The sequence below is a fragment of the Lampris incognitus genome, chromosome 4 (genome assembly GCF_029633865.1).
Source record: "Lampris incognitus isolate fLamInc1 chromosome 4, fLamInc1.hap2, whole genome shotgun sequence".
NCBI lineage: Eukaryota > Metazoa > Chordata > Actinopteri > Lampriformes > Lampridae > Lampris > Lampris incognitus.
Window position 1 is genome coordinate 46880559 of NC_079214.1, and position 18814 is coordinate 46899372.

Consider the following 18814-nt stretch of genomic DNA (forward strand, 5'->3'; position numbering starts at 1 on the left):
TGGGCATGAAATATTCAGTTGAGAGGAAGTTGTGTCAACACATTACGTGACTGCCAGGCTTTTATTAATGACTATCCTTTATCTGTTAAAGCTGTAAACACACACACACGCACGCACGCACGCACGCACACACACACGCACGCACACACACTAACACGCGCTCGCGCAAAGAGCACTGGGAGTAAGTTTATTAGGCTGATAGATGTAGCCTGGCCTACTTATTTCATGAATTATAGATTTTGCAAAATGCCATCCAAAACAAGTATGCAGACATGCATCGCTTATGACATCACCTTGACAGACAGGGCAGCATCCCTGCAGCAGCGGGTGCTGCAACTTTTAACTGTGCTCTTACTTGACATCGGCGTGTTATCCAGACACGTTCCAACCAACAAACCGAGCTTTTTCGGTTGTACTATTCCCTGAACGGATAATATGAACTCCCACTAGGCTGGGCTCGCAAATGTTGATAGCCATCGCTCCTTTTGTTCTTTCATCCAGTCTGGCATGGCCTAAGATAAGGACGAAACTAACACAAATGGGGGGTGTTTTAATTTTGGAAACGCACCACGTCAGGGCAATATGTTTTAGATTGCATTAACGATGACACGGGACCTACAACCGGGGAGATGGAATTACAACCGGGGGATGGTCCACTTCGTGGATTAAGAAGCTCTCTCCGGTCGGTTTGGAGACGATATTATCTTATTGCAAATTGAATTTCGTCAATGGATGAGGGAGAAACGAAGGAGGAAGTCTCGCCCCCATTAACCTGATACCCCCCCACCCACCCACACACACACACACACACACACACACATTTAAACAGAGTCTAGCGACCCTGACGGGGAGGAAACTGCAGCTCCCCGGGGATTTGCTATTATATTATAACCAGGGGGGAACGCTCACACCGCTCTCTCTCTCTCTCTCGCACGCACACACACGCGCACGTCTGGCGCGCAGCGGGCGGCTGCTAACAACATGGATGATACCGAGCGCTCTGCAGCTTGACGCTACACGCAAGGTAAGCTCTAGTTTGTGAATTACCCTTTCATTGCTTACGACAAGTGGGCTGCGGGGGTTCAAAGCCTCTCGGACTGAATCCTATCTCAGTGCGCATTGGCCGTGTTCGTTGCCGCGGTGTGTCACAAAGGAGAAGGAGATGTGGACCGTAGGCAGCTGTGTGCCGGGCGACAGACGCCTGGCTGCGGCTCGTTGGGAGGAGAGAGGAGCACATCCTGTGGGATATTTAATCTTCTCCTGTGTGAGAAGTATGGTGCTGCATGCGTGACTGTAGTGGTTCAGCGGAACTTTAATCCGTTTTTTTTAAATGTTTTACCCTTTGTGACGGAAATGAACTTGGTTTCATCCGCAGGCTGCTCCCGAGCATCGCGGTCTAAATTCGGTTTACCGCCATTAACGAGGATCACTAACCAAAAAAAAAAAAAGAAATGACACGACACCGGAGCGCCACGTGAGGACGCTGGCCGCGGGCTAGAAATACGAAACGCATCTTTGAAAAGCAAACGGTCGTGGCTGTTATAGGCCTAGGTTGATGGCATACAAGCTGTGTTTTCCATCCAAGTCTTCAGAAGGCGGCCAGTCGCCTGTTTTAAACTGCTCTGATGCAGAGTATGGCCCCCAGCAGTACAGTTAGAATGGGGGGCTCATGGGGGTCCAGTGGGGAGTAACACCTCAAATTGTTCTGAAAATATGGAGTAAATACAATAACGTTGCAGTTTATATAGCTGTGCAATCAAGTGGAGGAGACATAATTTGGTAAATGTAATGCAACTTGAATATAATACAATATGACATATTTGAAGTAATGAAGAATGGAATTAAACGCTAGTTGTGGTTTTTTGCAGATGTCTCTATGGTGGAGGAAAGAATATAAACCTGTATAGATATTTCTATAAAAGGGCTTTTAAGGTCTGTAAGAATTACAGGAATGCTGAGCTCAAACTGATAAAGGCTTTCGTGGTAAATGGGTTGCATTTATATAGCACGTTTCTAGCTGCAACAGCCACTCAAAGCGCCTTAGAATCAATGAATAACGACCCCCCATGCCCCCCTGCTCTCTCTCTCTCTCTCTCTCTCTCTCTCTCTCTCTCTCTCTCTCTCTCTCTCTCTCTCTCTCTCTCTCTCTCTCTCGCTCTCTCTCTCTCTCTCTCACTCACACACACACACACACACACACACACCAATGGCGGTGTCAACCATGCAAGGCGCCAACCAGCTCACCGGAAGCAATTAGGGGGTTATGTGTCTTGCTCAAGGACACCTCGACATTTTTGCAAGGAGCTGAGGAACAAACCGGCAACCCTCAAGTTACCAGACGACTTGCTCTACCTGCTGAGCCACTGTCGCCCCCAATGTCATGAAGTGCTTACTGTCATGTGATCTGATTACTAAAAAAAAAAAAAAAAATCGGCCTTTTTTTTATTTGCCCCTTTTGGACAACCCCTAGATGCGAGGTGGTCTCAGCAATTCCCCCCCCCCCCTCGTTCCACCCTTTCTTCGATGCATGGTCTCATAACATTGTATGTGAGTACACAGGCCTCACACATCTTTTTTCCTGTCATTTCCTGTCATTTGTTCTCCCTGTTAAAGGTTTTTTTCTTTGTTTTTGTTTTTGGGGAGCTGTTCCTTATCCGATGCGAGGCTTTAAGGACAGGCTGTTGTGTTGCTGTAAAGCCCAACTGAGGCAAATTTGTAATTTGTGATACTGGGCTATACAAATAAATTTGACTGGGCTTGACGGTTTGTCTGTTTTTATTTGTCTCAGAGTGCTAGCAGGAGGAGGCAACCATGTCTGAAAAGAAATCCCGGGGCTCAGACACCCGACCCAAATGTGGCGTCCGTAGCTGGAGCGCAGACAGCTACGCATGGCGGGGAAAGAAGCGCTGCCGGAATGAGACGGCCGTCAGAGGACCAGAGATGGAGGGAGTGGAGGAGCCGGTCGTCCGATCTACATCCTGCCCGAGGCGGCGTAGAGAGAGGACTGGTAGCTGCAGTGATGGCGACATTGACGGGGCGTGTAGAAAGGCCTTGTCGCGGCGCTCCTTACGACAGAAGTTCCAGGATGCGATGGGTCAGTGTCTGCCTCTCCGTTCTCACCACCACCACCACCTTAATCCAGGCTCTGTACGTCCCTTCTCTGTGCTTCTCTGGTCCAAACGCAAGATTCATGTCTCCGAGCTCATGCAGGATAAATGCCCCTTCTTGCCAAAGACTGAACTGGCCCAGTGTTGGCATCTAATTAAAAAGCACGGCACCCATCCAAGTGCCACCAGGGGCCTGGAGGCTCCCTACAAAACTTACTCATCCTCCTCTTCCTCCCCACCTCCAACACCCCTTTCTTGGGAGGACATTAGCATTTCCCCGGGTCTTCGAAGCAGCAGTCTGGAGGACTGGGACCCTTCTTGTTCTCATGGGGAAACAGGAAGCTGCTGCAATCATACAGATTACATCCTGGTTCCAGATCTGCTCCAGATCAACAACAGCCCCTGCTACTGGGGAGTGCTAAACCGCTTTGAGGCAGAGGAGCTTCTAGAGGGGCAACCGGAAGGCACTTTCCTGCTCCGAGACTCCGCCCAGGACGAGTTCCTTTTCTCCGTCAGCTTCCGTCGTTACAGTCGTTCCCTGCACGCACGCATCGAGCAGAATGGCAAGCGCTTCAGTTTTGACGGACGTGACCCGTGCATGTATCGTGACCCCTGTGTGACGGGCCTTCTGAGGCACTACAGCGACCCGGCCACCTGTCTATTCTTTGAGCCCCTCCTATCCCGACCACTGCACAGGACTTTCCCATTCTCCCTCCAGCACCTGTGCAGGGCTGTAATCTGTAGCTGCACCACCTACCAGGGTATTGAGAGACTACCACTCCCCCCCCAGCTCGGGGACTACCTCCGACAGTACCACATTAAGTGTAATGGAGCCTGCGCAATGTAACGCTGACTTCACACAGCTGCCAACACGGAAAGCAATGTGTTTCATGTGTTTGAAGGGGTTTTATATAATTCCACCGCAGTACTGGCCTCTATTGTTCAGCATTACACAGAACAATAACAAATCACAGCAAGCAGACCAAATTCAAACAGAAAGGTAGCAGATGCACAGCACGACATGTGCCACTTTCAAAAACGTTGATGAGGTGACATTTTGCGGAGTTTGTCTTGAGGACTGCAAGTGCAAGTCATGTCTTTGGGGGATGAGGTGGTTGGGCAGTACATCAAAAAACAAAAACTCTGTGGTCTGGCTTCTGCATTTTTTTGAATGTGGAATTCTGGGAAAATGTGGGCGTCCTTTACAATCCTTCAATCAGTAGCCCCATGATATTTACTATTGTGCTTCAGGAAAGCCGAAATGTTACACATAGACCTTTTAAAATTGGTAGATTGAACCTTTCAGCATGGAGGCAAAGACTGACATTCAACCACCCAATAGCTTTGCCACATTATCCGAACATCCCATTAGTAAGAACAAGATGACTACATACTATCTATATATCTCTCCAGACACAGACGGTGTACTGTGTGTGGACAGTGTTGAAAGATGCTGTTAGGTAACTTGACCATTTTTACTTACCTGTGGAAAAGTTGTTAGACATGCAGATGACAATAAAGATGTGTCTGACTAAAATTTACTTTCTTCATCAAGTGTACGAAATGACAGCAATATGAGAGAGCGAGCGAGAAAGAGATAACTTGGAAAGGTATCTTGTTTGAAACTGTCTCACTTAAAAATGAGTCATACGCATCCGTTTACTCCTCCCCTCTTGCAGAGATTATTTTCATCAGTGCACTCAAATTGTGAGCTTCCTTGTTCAGGCACAGAAAGCAGAAGTAAATTTGATAGGGTGCAATTTTCCGTCTGGCCAATAGATGGCAGCACACGTGCACCGATCACAGCCTTTGGATAGTTTTTTTCTTCCATAATGTTTAGCAGGAATCACCAGTGATAAGATACTTCACCATCAACTGTTTTTTGTTTTTGTTTTTTCCTTGTTTGTTTTTGTTTTTTGTTTGGTTTTTTTACTGCGTGGGGTTGATTTTTGACAATATTTACAAAGTGGACTGCCATACATACGCCCAGCCCACATACTTAAGAGCTGTAGCCTATTGGTATAGACTAAAGGGATTCAACCCAATGATACTCAAACCATTAAATGCCATTTAAAATACCTCTGTAGCTCTGTGTTCACAGTTACAGGTCATGTGTGTACTTAAGTTCCTTGTCATCCTCTCTGGACATTTCATAACAAATCAGATACATTTAATGGGTTGAGTACAAGTCACGCTTCCCCATGGACAAAACAAAAAGGCATGTTGTGATGTACTGCTTTGAAAGCAATTCTCTACGCTCTGCAGAGGACACACAGAAGTGTCAACAGAGAAACTGGGAAGATAAAGACATAAAAAAAGCAATCCCCCCACCACCACCAACCGGTGTATAATTTCGATTCTAAAATCTCTCATTTAACCTCTGTCTCGAATTTTTTTTTTTTATAAAGCAACATTTTCTTGGCAGCAGCACTCATCTCCCTGAATGTATTTGCTGTGTGCATACAACACACTAAGCTGGATATCCATTATTTTTAAACATTTTTCATAAAAGCCCCGAGGTTTTTGTTGCTTTACTGAGGCAGGTGGGTTTGAAGTTGGAGTTTTCATGCCCCACCATGGAAATGTAACAGAAACAGAAACCTTCATTGTATAATGACTATAGCTTTTTACTTAAGGCTTCAAAGGCCTTGGCCCCTTTGATTGTGACACTATCATCTACTTGTTAAAGTACACCTTAGGTCAATGGACAGAATCAGGAGCCACACATATCGATTTTCCTGAACCACTTTCATGAAATATTGACGATGTCTTGTATGACCCGGCTACTGAAAGCTTGTTCAGAGACTTATAAAATGTATCTAGCATTACATTGTCTTTCTGCTTTTATCATATTAGATATTGAAATCTGTATGCATTATTCTCATCTCTCAGTCCCAGTGATACTTCAAATGACAAGACCACACACACACACACACGCACGCACGCACGCACGCACGCACGCACACACACACACACATGTTCAATTCACACAGTGATTCATGTAGACTATTAGATTTCATTGATGCATTATTTAGGTACACAACAGTCTGGTAGCGATGTATTTCCTGTTCCACTAATCAAATTATCCCTCGAGACGCTCAAATTGACAAGAGGAAGTCCAGCAAATGAAATATTGGCAAGGTCAGCATCTGCACGTGACAGCCCAAGGCCTGCTAGAGATACTTGATCTACATTATCTTTTGAATGAACGACAGTGAATGTGTGACTAATTTTACATGCATACATTTTATATTTCTACTCTTGCATGATAATATATTGTTAACAATCTGTGTCTCACGCTCTTGAAACAGTTGTAAAGTCTGATTTTCAAGGAAGTAGTCCAAGACCCCCCCCCCCAAAAAAAATAATGAAAAAATTGTATGATAGTGACAAAATATATGCATCTCTGTAGTAATAGTAGGATATACATCTTGGTAACAGCACTTACTTTTTTATTTTTAATTGCAAAGGACAGAGAACACAATGAAAGGGCAAGAGAATAGGTGGTTATAAAATCAAAATATAAGAATTAGATGAAAAAACAGTTATGTTAAATTTCTAACAAATAGTAGCTGTTGACTAAAGACCTTTGAAGAGAAATAAAAAACGGTAAAAACTATAAAATTTACCTTGTTAAGAGCAAATTTAGGCCTACTTTGGTGGACATGAGGTTTTTCCATTTACGAGTGCGGCTTCGTTTAAAAACAGCACGAACTTTTTTTTTACTACCCAAACTACTTCTGGGAGGAGCTGGGGGGATGACGTCATGACGCAGATGGCGGGAGTTCACAGGCACCGGGTTCAGCGTTTTCGTCACAGCGCGGGAGATTTCTCAGAGACAAAAGTTTGGAAAGAAGACGCACTGGAACTTTTTACTCAGTGAAGTCGTAAGTTTTATGACATTCTTATGGAGCGATACTATATCCATTAATTGGCAACGTTAATTCACTTAAAAAAAGAAGAAGCTTGCGTCACACATGCGTCCACTCTTAATCTGTTCGTTTATGCGTGAGCGACGAGTGAAAACAGTTGTAATGTTGTTAACAGTAATACTGTTTTAACTCGACTCAATACGTTGAAATTGACGCTAGATAGCAAAAAGAGGCGAAAACACGTTTGTAAGTTCGTCACTGTCTTTTTGTCAGCTCCTTAAAAACTTTACCTAGCCGTAATAGCCGAACTAGTAGTGAGAAGCAGCGGAGGATAAAGAGCAGTGTTTGAGGAACATTCTAACTAAAACGCTTAACGTGGCTTAATGCACCAAAACATCGACAAGATTCCTCTCACACGTCTTGTCATAAACAGTTTCACCTGTCAAAAACAATCAAGACCGAAATCCTTGGAGTATGGACGTTGTCTTACATTCACAGGAAGTTGAATCAGTTCATCTGGACACGTTTATTGAGAGAGAAACGTTTCATCACTCATCTAAGTGACCTCTTCAGTCTCAACTGACTGCGGGTATCCTCACCCTTGTAAACAATACAGTGGCATAATGACCGGAAACATAAATAGTTATGCCACTGTATTGTTTATAAGGGTGGGGATACCTGCAGTCAGTTGAGACTGAAGAGTGATAGAACGTATCTCCCCCTAAACATTGTTCAGATGAACTGATTCAGCGTTCCGTGATTTCCTTACCTGGATTATTGAGCATGCATAACGTTATCTTACATTAAGCGTTTGTAAACACGAATTATTATACATTATTATTATTATTATTATTTAGAAAGATATAAGATATAGGAAATCTTCATGCACGTCAATTATTTTTTTTTTTTTTGAGATGTGTGAGAGCAATTCGGTGCTTTGATCGAAGTTTTGGAACATTAAGCCACGTTGAGCTTTTTCCTTTTAATGGGGGTCAATGGAGAGGAAAACGTAACATAATGTCCATACTCAGGATTTCGGTTTTGATTTTTTTTTGACAGGTGGAAGTGTTTATGACAAGAGATATGTGAGAGACATTTGGTCATCGTTTGTGCATTAAGCCACATTAAGTGGTTGTCAGCAGTACATTATGCCGTGTTGCTAGGTTAAATAACCGTTTTTTCTTCCCTTCACCAGGTTTATTACCTGTTGAAATGCCTTGTGAGAGACTGCCGATGCGTTACGGTCACGCCGAGGGACACACGGAGGTCTGCTTCGACGACAGTGGGAAGTGCGTCCAAGTCAAACAAACCAACAAACAGAATAACAGAAACAATCAGAATTAGTTCACATCCTTTACATACCTGTCGCGGTAGCAACATCACAGTTTGCCCACGACTTTAAGTTACCTTTACCTCTGTTTGCACTTATCTAGTTATCTTGCATTTAAAGTTGCATTAAGTGGCCACAGAATTTGTTTAATGTTTAAAATTTAGGCAGACTCACGTCTTAGCTGTGAATTTGTGTTTCCTTATCTCTTTAGATTCCATTTTAAATGACCTTTGATTAATATATTGTCATCAGTCTTCACATCCGGTCCATGCTGTCAGGCACACCTGTCACTGTTCACGTAGCTTTTGACCACTTGTCAAAACATAATGGGACAACTACAAGCCAACCACATATAATGCCTTGCTACTCACCTGTTTTGTAATCTTTCGATTGTAGCCCAAAGAGGATTTGATATCAAGTGTCGCCCCTGTATGTATGTATGTATGTATGTATGTATGTATGTATGTATGTATGTATGTATGTATGTATGTATGTATGTATATTTATTTAGCTTACCACAGTGCATGCTAAGACTCAGGCATATGTCCTGTGGATGGTGCAAGCTTAGAAGTCTTCTACCACACTAAATGTTAGCAGAGAGGGGACAGGGGTCCTAACCGTCTTGCGGCTATTCAAGTTGATAAAAAAGCAAATCTATCAAAAAGTTGGTGTAATTTTCATGGATGTATGCTACACATTAACTTACTGCTTTTCTGTCTTGAGCATCATGACTTGTAACTCCTCACCACACAATTGGTGCAGAGGACAGAATCACATTATATTTCCTACAATCCCATTTCCTCCAGATTCATAGTTACCTGTGGAAGTGATGGAGATGTTCGTATATGGGAAAGTTTGGATGATGATGACCCAAAGTCCATCAGTGTTGGGGAGAAGGCCTACTCTCTGGCACTGAAGGTAGGTTATATGAAGTCTTGTATTAAACAGACTTTAGAATACATTTTATATTAATTTCTCTTAAGTCTTTTTTTTTAAATAAAGGCATTTATTTAGAAATGGGTGTCGTGCCTCCACTGAAATGAAACAATACAAAGGCAAAATTGATCAACAGTTGTAGCAACAATGACGGATCAACTACTGCTGTGTATTGCATCTCTACCCACAAACAGAATGGGAAGCTGGTGACCGCTGGCTCCAACAACACGGTTCAGATCCACACCTTTCCTGATGGAGAGCCAGATGGCATCCTGACACGGTTCACCACTAATGCTACTCACGTCACCTTCAATAGCACCGGCTCCAGAATTGCTGCGGGCTCCAGGTACTCAAATTAATGTTAACCAGTTTTAATTGCACGTTTAAGTGCACATTTGAGCTACACCACCATTCATGAGTGGTGGTATTTTTAGGGCTTAGGTGGTGCCAGATACTTTGTCACCAGAGGGTCAAGACCTGGTCTAGAGGCGTAGCTATAGCAGCTAGACTTGTAAAACCTGGACTTCATTTATTAGCATGTACTAGAGGTTAGATAATATGTACCTCTAGATTTGTGAAACCTTTTCAGCCTGTTAACATGCTGATAAGTGTAGTAAAAGTTTGTGTTCATATGTGTGTCCAAGTTAAGTTGCTAGATCAGCTTGTTCTGTACCCATGCAGCCCTATTGCTGGGAGTAGTGCTCATAGTCAGTGCACAATAGCCAGAGTTGAACTGATGCACCATTTTTTATGAACCAACTACTCCCTTAATCGGGAATTGGTAGGAAAAACAATATATGTGGGGGAAAATCACATTGTTCTGAACAATATACAGTTGGTCTGACCTCTCCTTGCTGTGTTCTTGACAATATTATTTGTTTTGAAATTTAATACATCAAATCTGATAGTGTGATTTATGAAGAAAACACAGCAGGTAAAATTTCACAGCTCATGCTATTTCAAATGCAAGTGTTTTGAAATGTTTCAGTCAAGTGAGTTAGAAGTTATTAGCTGCTGAATTTGAATGTCAAACAAATATTCAACAAGTCTTTTTACTGGGGTTAAAATTGCCACTTCAACATCCACAAGGACACTGAAGCTGGTGGTGTGTGCTGTATAGCAATCAAGAAGCATTTTTTTTTTCCGGATAGCTTATTTTTCTTTCAATTTATGCTGCCTACCGCCAAGTCGCAGTTGAGGCATCCAGACACAGCAGTTAAAGCCTTTCTGTTTTCTTAATGCCAGATTTTTTATTTAATACCAACCATTTCTTTTAGGAGATGGAATAAAACGTTTAGATGGCCTGCTTAAGCATTAGCTATGAAGGGAAAGCCCTGGTTTTGATGTATGATGGTTACCTTAGGAAACAGTAAATAAATTATAGGATATTTTGTACCAGTTGGGACAAATTTTCCATGTTTAATTAAAATCATAAGCTTTGGCTTTATCAGCGTGTGCCTAAGGTGACCGATTCAACCAGAGCTGTCATAATAGGATGTGTTCCTGGTCTCTGATGTTCTAACATAAGGACATATAGTGATATTATTGTTCGTTTGAAGTCCTAGTTTTTGACATGTTTTATGTGAGACAAAATGGCTTATAATACAAGATGTAGGGCTGAAGAATATATAGTTTCAGAATCAACAACGCAACACACAAATTGCAATAGTCACATTGCAAAGAATGCAATGTAAAACAAACTTGGCCAATCAGCCATGTTAGGCTAAAACTCTAATTGACTTGACAGATAGCTCATATAGGCTTGATAGAAAATGAAATTTAGCAAGGTCCACTTTTTTATGACTACTCTTAAAGAAAAATATGCTAGCCGGTGTAGCTGACAAATAACATAATTTAGTCTGATTTAGTGACTTCTTCGACAACTGCCTTATTTCCCCCTCTAAAATCACCCTTATCATTGAAGAGTGAGGAATTTCTTTGCAAATTGAGCTCTCAAAGTTAAAAGCTGCATATAGTTGGTGAAATTATGTAAATTATTTTGATTCTTTAATATATAAATTTGTATTGTAAAAAAAAAAACATGTTGCAATGGTTTTTTTTTCCAATACTGTTCAGCCCTAACAAGGGATCACCAGCCAATTAGCTGAGTTCTCTTTGGCTGTCATCAAAGGTTTAAGTCACTTGCTATAAACATGGTGAAGCCACTGAGGAACTGGTTGAATGTATTATCCAAAGGAGTTGAATCACCCAGGTGGATAACCATGACCTGGATGAATGAGAACATTCACAGACATGGTTGAATGTATTGTGAGCCTTTTGTGTTTAAGATGTGTGATGTCTTGGAAAAAACAATGCAGAGTATTAGGAATAAAACAATTGCACCGTACAAATCTGTTAATGTGAGATTACTGTATATTAAACTTTGTGTTTCTACAAGTCTTGTTGAGGCCTAAGAGGGATGCTGAATGAGCCGATCTTGAGGCATAGATCTTAACCACAACACCATCCTTGTCCCGTGAGCAAATGATTGATATATTGTTGCTATTGCAAATTTACTCTTCAAATAGTAATGTTCCATCCCTGTTTCATAAACATTATTGGGAGTGTTTGTTCCGTGCGTTGGAAGTTCACCCACCCCATCCTTGAGATGTTTCCAGAGGTCATGAGTGCTTTGACTAGATCCAGAGATGGAAAACACAGAAAAACATACACATTTATTATGATACAGGTTGTTCTGTGACAGGTGTGGAAGCTCTGAATGACACAAGTTTGATGTCTTGTGTACCCTGAACGAGCCAAGACTCTGATCCAAGGGGGTTTATTTTAGCCCCTCCAATTTTAAATCAGCTGCCTACAGCAGTGTGCATGAATGATTTCCCCTTCACATAGACAGAGACACTCTTTAGATTGGGCCATGATTAATCTTGATTGGAGATAAACATCTGTTTGCTGTCATCATTGATTTGCTCTACACTGGTTTATCTGGGCAATAAAAGCTCCAAGCATGGGGTCATATCGATGCTGATATTTTCACACATCCTAATGTCTGCTGTGTTATTGATTAGGAAAAGGCTAAGGCATCTGAGGCTGGTAGGACTGATTTGGTGGCTACCCTCCAGGGGATGTTTGTGAAAATCAGAATTATTTTTTATGTTCATTGACTTGACAATTTGCACCTTTTGTTATAGTTAAACTACCTTTCCCTTATTTGTGTCAATACTTGCTCACTTAGACACACACGCGCGCGCGCACTCACACACACTTGCTGCACATTTCAGTTTGAATGACTTTGTTTTTATTCTCTTTGATTTCTCTCTTTACCTCTCCACCCTTCCACCACCACCTTCTCTCTCCCTCAGTGATTTCATGGTTAAGGTGGTGGAGGTGTCAGACAGTAGCCAACAGAAAACTCTACGGGGCCATGATGCATCTGTACTCAGTGTCAGCTTTGACCCCAAAGATGACTTTTTGGTGAGCACCCCTCCTTCTCTCCAGTGGCAGTATTAAAATAAAGCTTATTTCTCTTTGTATTGTTATGAGGTCCTCAGGAGAAGTGACATGTGAAATTTCTGTTTATACCTAGAAAAAATGCATTTTGCTTATATTACTTATTCCTGACATGTAGTTTGACCAGAGTATTTTTCATTCCAATGAATGATGTACTCCTAAAGCCCCACCGTTGCAGGTCTCCTATGGTGGCTGGGGAGGGCACAGACTTTCACATGTACTCTGATACACGTGGAACCACCCAAACACTTCTTTTCATCTGCCAGCTACAGGTTTCTCTGAGACAGTGAAATGTAAAAACCTGTTTTTTTTTAATTTTTTTTTTTTATTTCTGATTTTTCCCTTTTTTCTCTCAATTTAGTGGCCAATCGATCCCTATTTTAGTTCAAACACCCACCCTCGTACTACATGCGTTTGCCAAATGCATCTCTCCGGCCGGCAGTCTCGAAGGACATGCTTCCCAGCTTTCGTGACAAGGCGAATCCAGGCCGAACCACTGCTTTTTCCAACACACACAGAAACGCATTCATGTGACAAACACAAGCCGGTTCCGCCCCCCTCCTGAAGACAGCGTTGCCAATTATTGCTGCTTCATTGAGTCCGGCCATAGTCAGATCTGACGAGACCGGGGCGCGGACCCTAATGTAAAAACCTGGAATACAGGTTGTGACTCCCCATTTATTCTATATGGGCGTTCTTACCAACCCCATAAAGCAGTAAATTTATGAGGCCATTCAAAGGAGGCCACTATTTGTTGAAATAATCAAGACCAAGCAATGCATCCTTGTATTAAACGTATTCACTGAAACAAAAGAATAATGAAAGGAGTTGTTTTTATAACCTCCTTAGCAAGTTCAATTCAAAAGCTAAAAGGATTTTCTCATAAGATGGGTGTCCATGCAATGGCTGACAATATCAGGGCTAACTTTAGAGATCGAGGATGTTGATAATATTATCAATAAATGCATGGTTTTGCCATTTATATTCGTATGATCTCTACTCTGAAGGCACAGCTGCAGTACCACATACTTACCACTAGGGAGGACAAGTTGGCTTAAATGGACTGCATGCATTTTATATAGCGATTTTCTAGTCTACCGACCACTCAAAGCGCTTTTTTACAATGTATGCCTCACATTCACCCATTCACACACACATACACTGATTAAACCAATGAAAACCATTGAAACTCACCCACAGGTGGATCAGTATAAAGTTCTGTCTTAATGAGTTACTTATGGCCTCTCCTGTTGGCGTACAATAGACTGAATTTAATTGTCAGTGTTTGTGCATCTGGTCTGCATGAGCTGGATCTGGGTTTCATATGTCAGCTTGTTTCCCTCTTTTGACTTGATGTGCTTCATTGTTGAGAAGCTGCTCTCGCAAATGTAAGTGCTCTCAAACATGCTGGCCATTGAGAGTGCGAAATCCCTGAGGAGTGGAAAGCGGGACTCACATAGTAGTCTCCAAAATGAAATTCCTCTCTCATTGCGCTTTGCTTGAAAGAAGAGGTCTGACTGTAGTTTGCAAAGTTCAAGCTGCTACTCTGGGGGTTGCTCACTGACAGCAGCAGAGGGGGTCAGTGAATAACACAGTTCGTAGCTGCAGGGTGTGGAAATCTTGAAAGCGTTCCTCGAACTGCTGATGCAGTGTTTCTGTGTCTGCTCTGTACTTGAAAAATGTTTTCTCACAGTCGGGGACATCTTTGCGCGTCTCTTCACAGGTGGGAAAGTGTGCCAAATTTGGATGGTTGGATGAAAAGTCTTCTTTAAACAGGGCTAATTTACACTTAAATGCGTTCATGTGTATGTAGAGATTGACACAGTTTGGCTTCTTCCCTGCAACTACTTATTAAAGTGATTAAGATGCGAGGTAATATTCTCAAGGAAGGCCATGTCACAAAGAAAATCTGTATCCCTGAGTTTACTGCAGTAAGCACTTGTATCACATCGAATGCTGTCCTCCAAGACACTGGGATTTCCGTACGCAGTGCAAAAAACCTCTCCAAGCACTCCCTGCAGCTCATCCATCTGATCTCAGTGTACATCTGTAAATCCCCATAAGCGGCACTCACTTCATCCAAAAAGGCTACAAACTTCCTATGATTGAGAGACCTGTTCCCCCCTCGAATAAGATTGGTAACCTTGGTAACTAAATCCATGACATGACTGAAGTTCATTGTCTTGGCACAGAGGGCCTCTTCAATAGGAAGCTCGCGCTTCCTATTGAAGCACGAGCGTCAGTATTTTCCCCAGATCCACTTGTGACCCAACTGTCTGTAGTGGTCTCACTAATTGCAATAATGGGACACACATTACCCCTACTGGCTCCCTACCCAGAAGTGTGCTCCCTGCTGGAGGCTAATGCTTGATTTATGGTTCTGCATCAACATGACCATAGGGTTCCTTGTAGGCTACACTGGGGTCTCCATAACTACATAAGGCACTCCGTCATATCTTACAGTGACCACATCAAAAATATTACTACACTTCAAGGTTATGGGAAATATGTGGACCCCACAAGAGCTATGATTGGTTTGTCTGGGCAGCTTCCCCGCTACATGTTTCCGATGCTTACATCCAACAGTTTATCCGTCTCTCATATTTAGTGAACATCCCTGTCTTCCTGCCTCAAGATGTTCAGGGTTCTCACAAACTATCTCCTCTCCAATGCAATTTTCTCTTCCTCATTAATGTCAACAAAATGAGCTCTTGGCTGTTGCAGCTAAAAAAGTGCTATATAAAATGCAACTTGATTGATTGATTGATCTAGCAAAGCCATTTCCATTGTAAACCCTCTGTTTGCTGCCTTTTGTTACCAGTAAATGTGAGAAAAAGTAAACATGGTTACTTTGGCCCCTGCCTTATCTGAATGCTCTGGTGTAGCAGGACACTGCCATCTAATTTGCAACGATGCTATAACAGTCCAAGAGTTGTATCTAGATAGTAGTATAAATCTAATTCTACGCCATAAGTACCTATGGAAGGGACCCACGTCACCTCGACGTGGAACATAAATCTCACCTAAACCTGAGCTCAGACTGTGAATCTCCGCATTGGGACACTTGTGTGTTAGTCACAAATGTTAGTCTACTGCACCACCTGAGCACCCTGACCTGAGTAATCTTGACTGAACTTCGGAGAATAAAATGTTAGATCTTTGAGGTGTAGATGTTTAGGGTATGTTAGCCTTGTAGACAATACAATCCAAGGCAGGACTAAGTCCAGACTAGGTCTTAAGCGCGGCAAATCCGAGTCGAGTTCAAGACCGGAGCTTATTGAGTCCAAATCAAGTCCAAGCCTGTAAGGGTGGCAAGTCAAAACCAGTGGGGCCAAAACTTATGTAAAGACTGACATCAGAACAATACAAGTCCAGTTAAATGCCATGACTATAACTAGCGTTGTCTACCATCGTTGTCAGTCAAAATATCACTACATTGAAATAGTTCAAGTTTTTGTACTTCTGCCCATGAAGGAATGGTTCAGATTCCAATTTTCCAATATTTTACAGACATAAATTAATGATAGCAATAAAAAGATAGATTAGGTTGCACTGTATTGAGTTCCGTGGGAAAAGTTTGATATTCATTTATAAAATGAAAAAAGAAGTAAGTTAGTCTTTTACGCGATTGTTCTTGGTAAATGATCACAAGTCCGTACGGCCTTGTCGAGTTCGACTTATTATGCTCTGAATTCCAAGAGAAGATGGAGATCCTCTATGGACGCAAGACCGTACTTAATACTGAGTCCATATTCGAGTACCAAAACCCTTGGGTAATGTTCTTTGTAAATTTTTCAAACTATGGGGCTGTTCATAAAGTAGGCTAACTAGCTCGTTTGTAGGCTAACACGAAGCTGACTGTTTGTCTGTGGTCTAACATGAAGCCAGTTGCTCATCTGTTGGGTAAAAACAAAGTTCTTTCTCTCTCTCCTGTTAGGCTTCAGCTAGCTGTGATGGCTCTGTTGTGGTGTGGAAGATTGAGGAACAGGTAGGTCATTATTTTAATATGCTATGGTGAATCATTTATTTTTATGATGGTTTCTGTTATAGTTATAATATGTGGGTTCTAGTCATGGTGCTGTCCAGTCTGTCAGTTCTTACCATATCTATTCAGACTCAGGTGACCAGCTGGCCTCTACTGCAAAAGTCCAATGATGTGAGCACTGCAAAGTCCCTGTGCAGATTGGCCTGGCAACCCAAAACTGCTAAGGTCAGTGACTGAATTATGTTGTGAAGAATTAAAAATGCCAATTTTTACCCTTTTCTAACTACATCTGACAATTGCACTATTTATTGGACTGTTTAATTTTGTTTCCTATCTGTCTCAACCTGCTGTGTATCGTTTTTATGCTGTTTGCCTGAAACTTTTATGTTTGTATTGTTGCCATTCTTTGTCCGGTCTCCATTTGACAGTAAGTTTCTTAATGTTGGCTTGCTGGTTAAATAAAAGTTCAAGAAAAATAGGAATGGAAAAGGTTTTGGGAGATTATTTTCGATTCATGAATCCATTTAATTTACAATGCAGGACAGACTACTGGTACTTAATTTAAGGCGTACGTGTGTGGTTGTGTGTGTGTGTGTGTGTGTGTGTGTGTGTGTGTGTGTGTGTGCGTGTCTGCGTGTCTTCAGTTTTTAGCCATACCTGTGGAAACAAAGGTTCATCTGTATGAGAGAGATTCCTGGGATCATGTTAGCACTCTCTTTGACGACCTGATCACACAGGTGAGATCACTATGAATACACATGGGCTGTCTGAAACCACATACTGATCATACTAGTCAAAATAACAGTGATGATGGAATAAATATGTAGTGCATTTACACTTTGCTGTATGCAAGTTTTGTGTGTATGAGAAGGACCCAGGTGTATACTACATTTACAAGAGTTTGAGTATGCAGCTAACAGACACCGATGCCCCACAATGCAATGCATCTGCTTAACGTCTGTCAGTTGTAGCTCCAGGCTGATCAGGCAGTAATATGGATGACTGATCCATGAACGGCCCACACAAGAACCGCCCACTGCAAATGACCTTTTTTTTTTTTTAAGTTTCCTTTTCATAATTTGAGAAGATTTTTTTAACAATTAATAAAATCAATCTTATAGACTAGATGTATGGTTGAGTATACTGCAGTTTAAACAGTCTTTTGATAATGTAATGCTTAATTATACCTAATTACTATATTAATCTGCTATACATTCCCCGTGAGTATGAGGAATGTTACTATGTGATTTCTTCCCCCCCCCCCAATTGTATCTGACCAATTACCCCACTCCTCTGAGCTGTCCCGGTCGCTGCTCCACCCTCTCTGCCGATCCGGGGAGGGCTGCAGACTACCACATGCCTCCTCCGATTCATGTGGAGTCGCCAGCTGCTTCTTTTCACCTGACGGTGAGGAGTTTTGCCAGGGGGATGTAGCATGTGGGAGGATCACACTATATAGACCAACCAGAGGAGGTGTTACACATACCCACATCCGGCTTCCCACCCGCAGACACCGCCAATTGTGTGTGTGGGGACGCCTGACCAAGCCGGAGGTAACACGGGGATTCGAACCACCGATCCCCCTTTTGATAGGCAACGGAATAGACCGCTACACCACCCAGATGCCCTACTATGTGATTTCTGACACAGCCACATACTCATGCTTTTGCATTTTCAGCAAGGTGACGTTATCTGTGTCCACACCCATATTTATGGTGTTTCCAGGGCTAATTTCTTCTAGTTTTATGTCAGTTTAAAGTGTTTCTAACAAGTACACTGCTACTACTTCAAATACTACGACTTACAAGAATGATAACAATTCTATTACAACTACTGATAGTATTTCAATTTGATTAATGGTAGTGTTTTTAATACTATTACTACTACTATTGCTATTCCTACTAAAAATAATACACTAGCAGCAGCACTACTGCTTCTAGTACTTATAATAATAACAACAGTAATGCTCATATATACTGTGTTTTAGAATAATGAAATTGTACTAATACGACCAACACCCCTTATGCATTAGGGGGGTTACTACTACTACTACTACTACTACTACTACTACTACTAATGCTTTCAACAATGTTTTCATTATTTATTAACAGAAAAT

General features: G+C 42.0%; 2 protein-coding genes across 2 annotated transcripts in view; both read left to right on the forward strand.

Annotated features, from left to right (window-relative positions):
• The first annotated feature begins 2811 nt into the window (after positions 1 to 2811).
• On the forward strand, positions 2812 to 3954 carry socs4 (suppressor of cytokine signaling 4). The gene has a single exon (XM_056279198.1). The coding sequence runs from the start codon at positions 2812 to 2814 to the stop codon at positions 3952 to 3954; it is 1143 nt and encodes a 380-aa protein (XP_056135173.1).
• A 4237-nt stretch (positions 3955 to 8191) lies between these two features.
• Positions 8192 to 18814, forward strand: part of wdhd1 (WD repeat and HMG-box DNA binding protein 1) — a 58290-nt gene continuing 47667 nt past the window's right edge. Inside the window, exons 1-7 of the mRNA XM_056279121.1 lie at positions 8192 to 8268; positions 9116 to 9227; positions 9440 to 9591; positions 12566 to 12677; positions 16651 to 16701; positions 16828 to 16923; positions 17343 to 17435. Coding sequence (XP_056135096.1) covers positions 8192 to 8268; positions 9116 to 9227; positions 9440 to 9591; positions 12566 to 12677; positions 16651 to 16701; positions 16828 to 16923; positions 17343 to 17435 — 693 coding nt within the window. The remainder of the gene's footprint in view (positions 8269 to 9115; positions 9228 to 9439; positions 9592 to 12565; positions 12678 to 16650; positions 16702 to 16827; positions 16924 to 17342; positions 17436 to 18814) is intronic.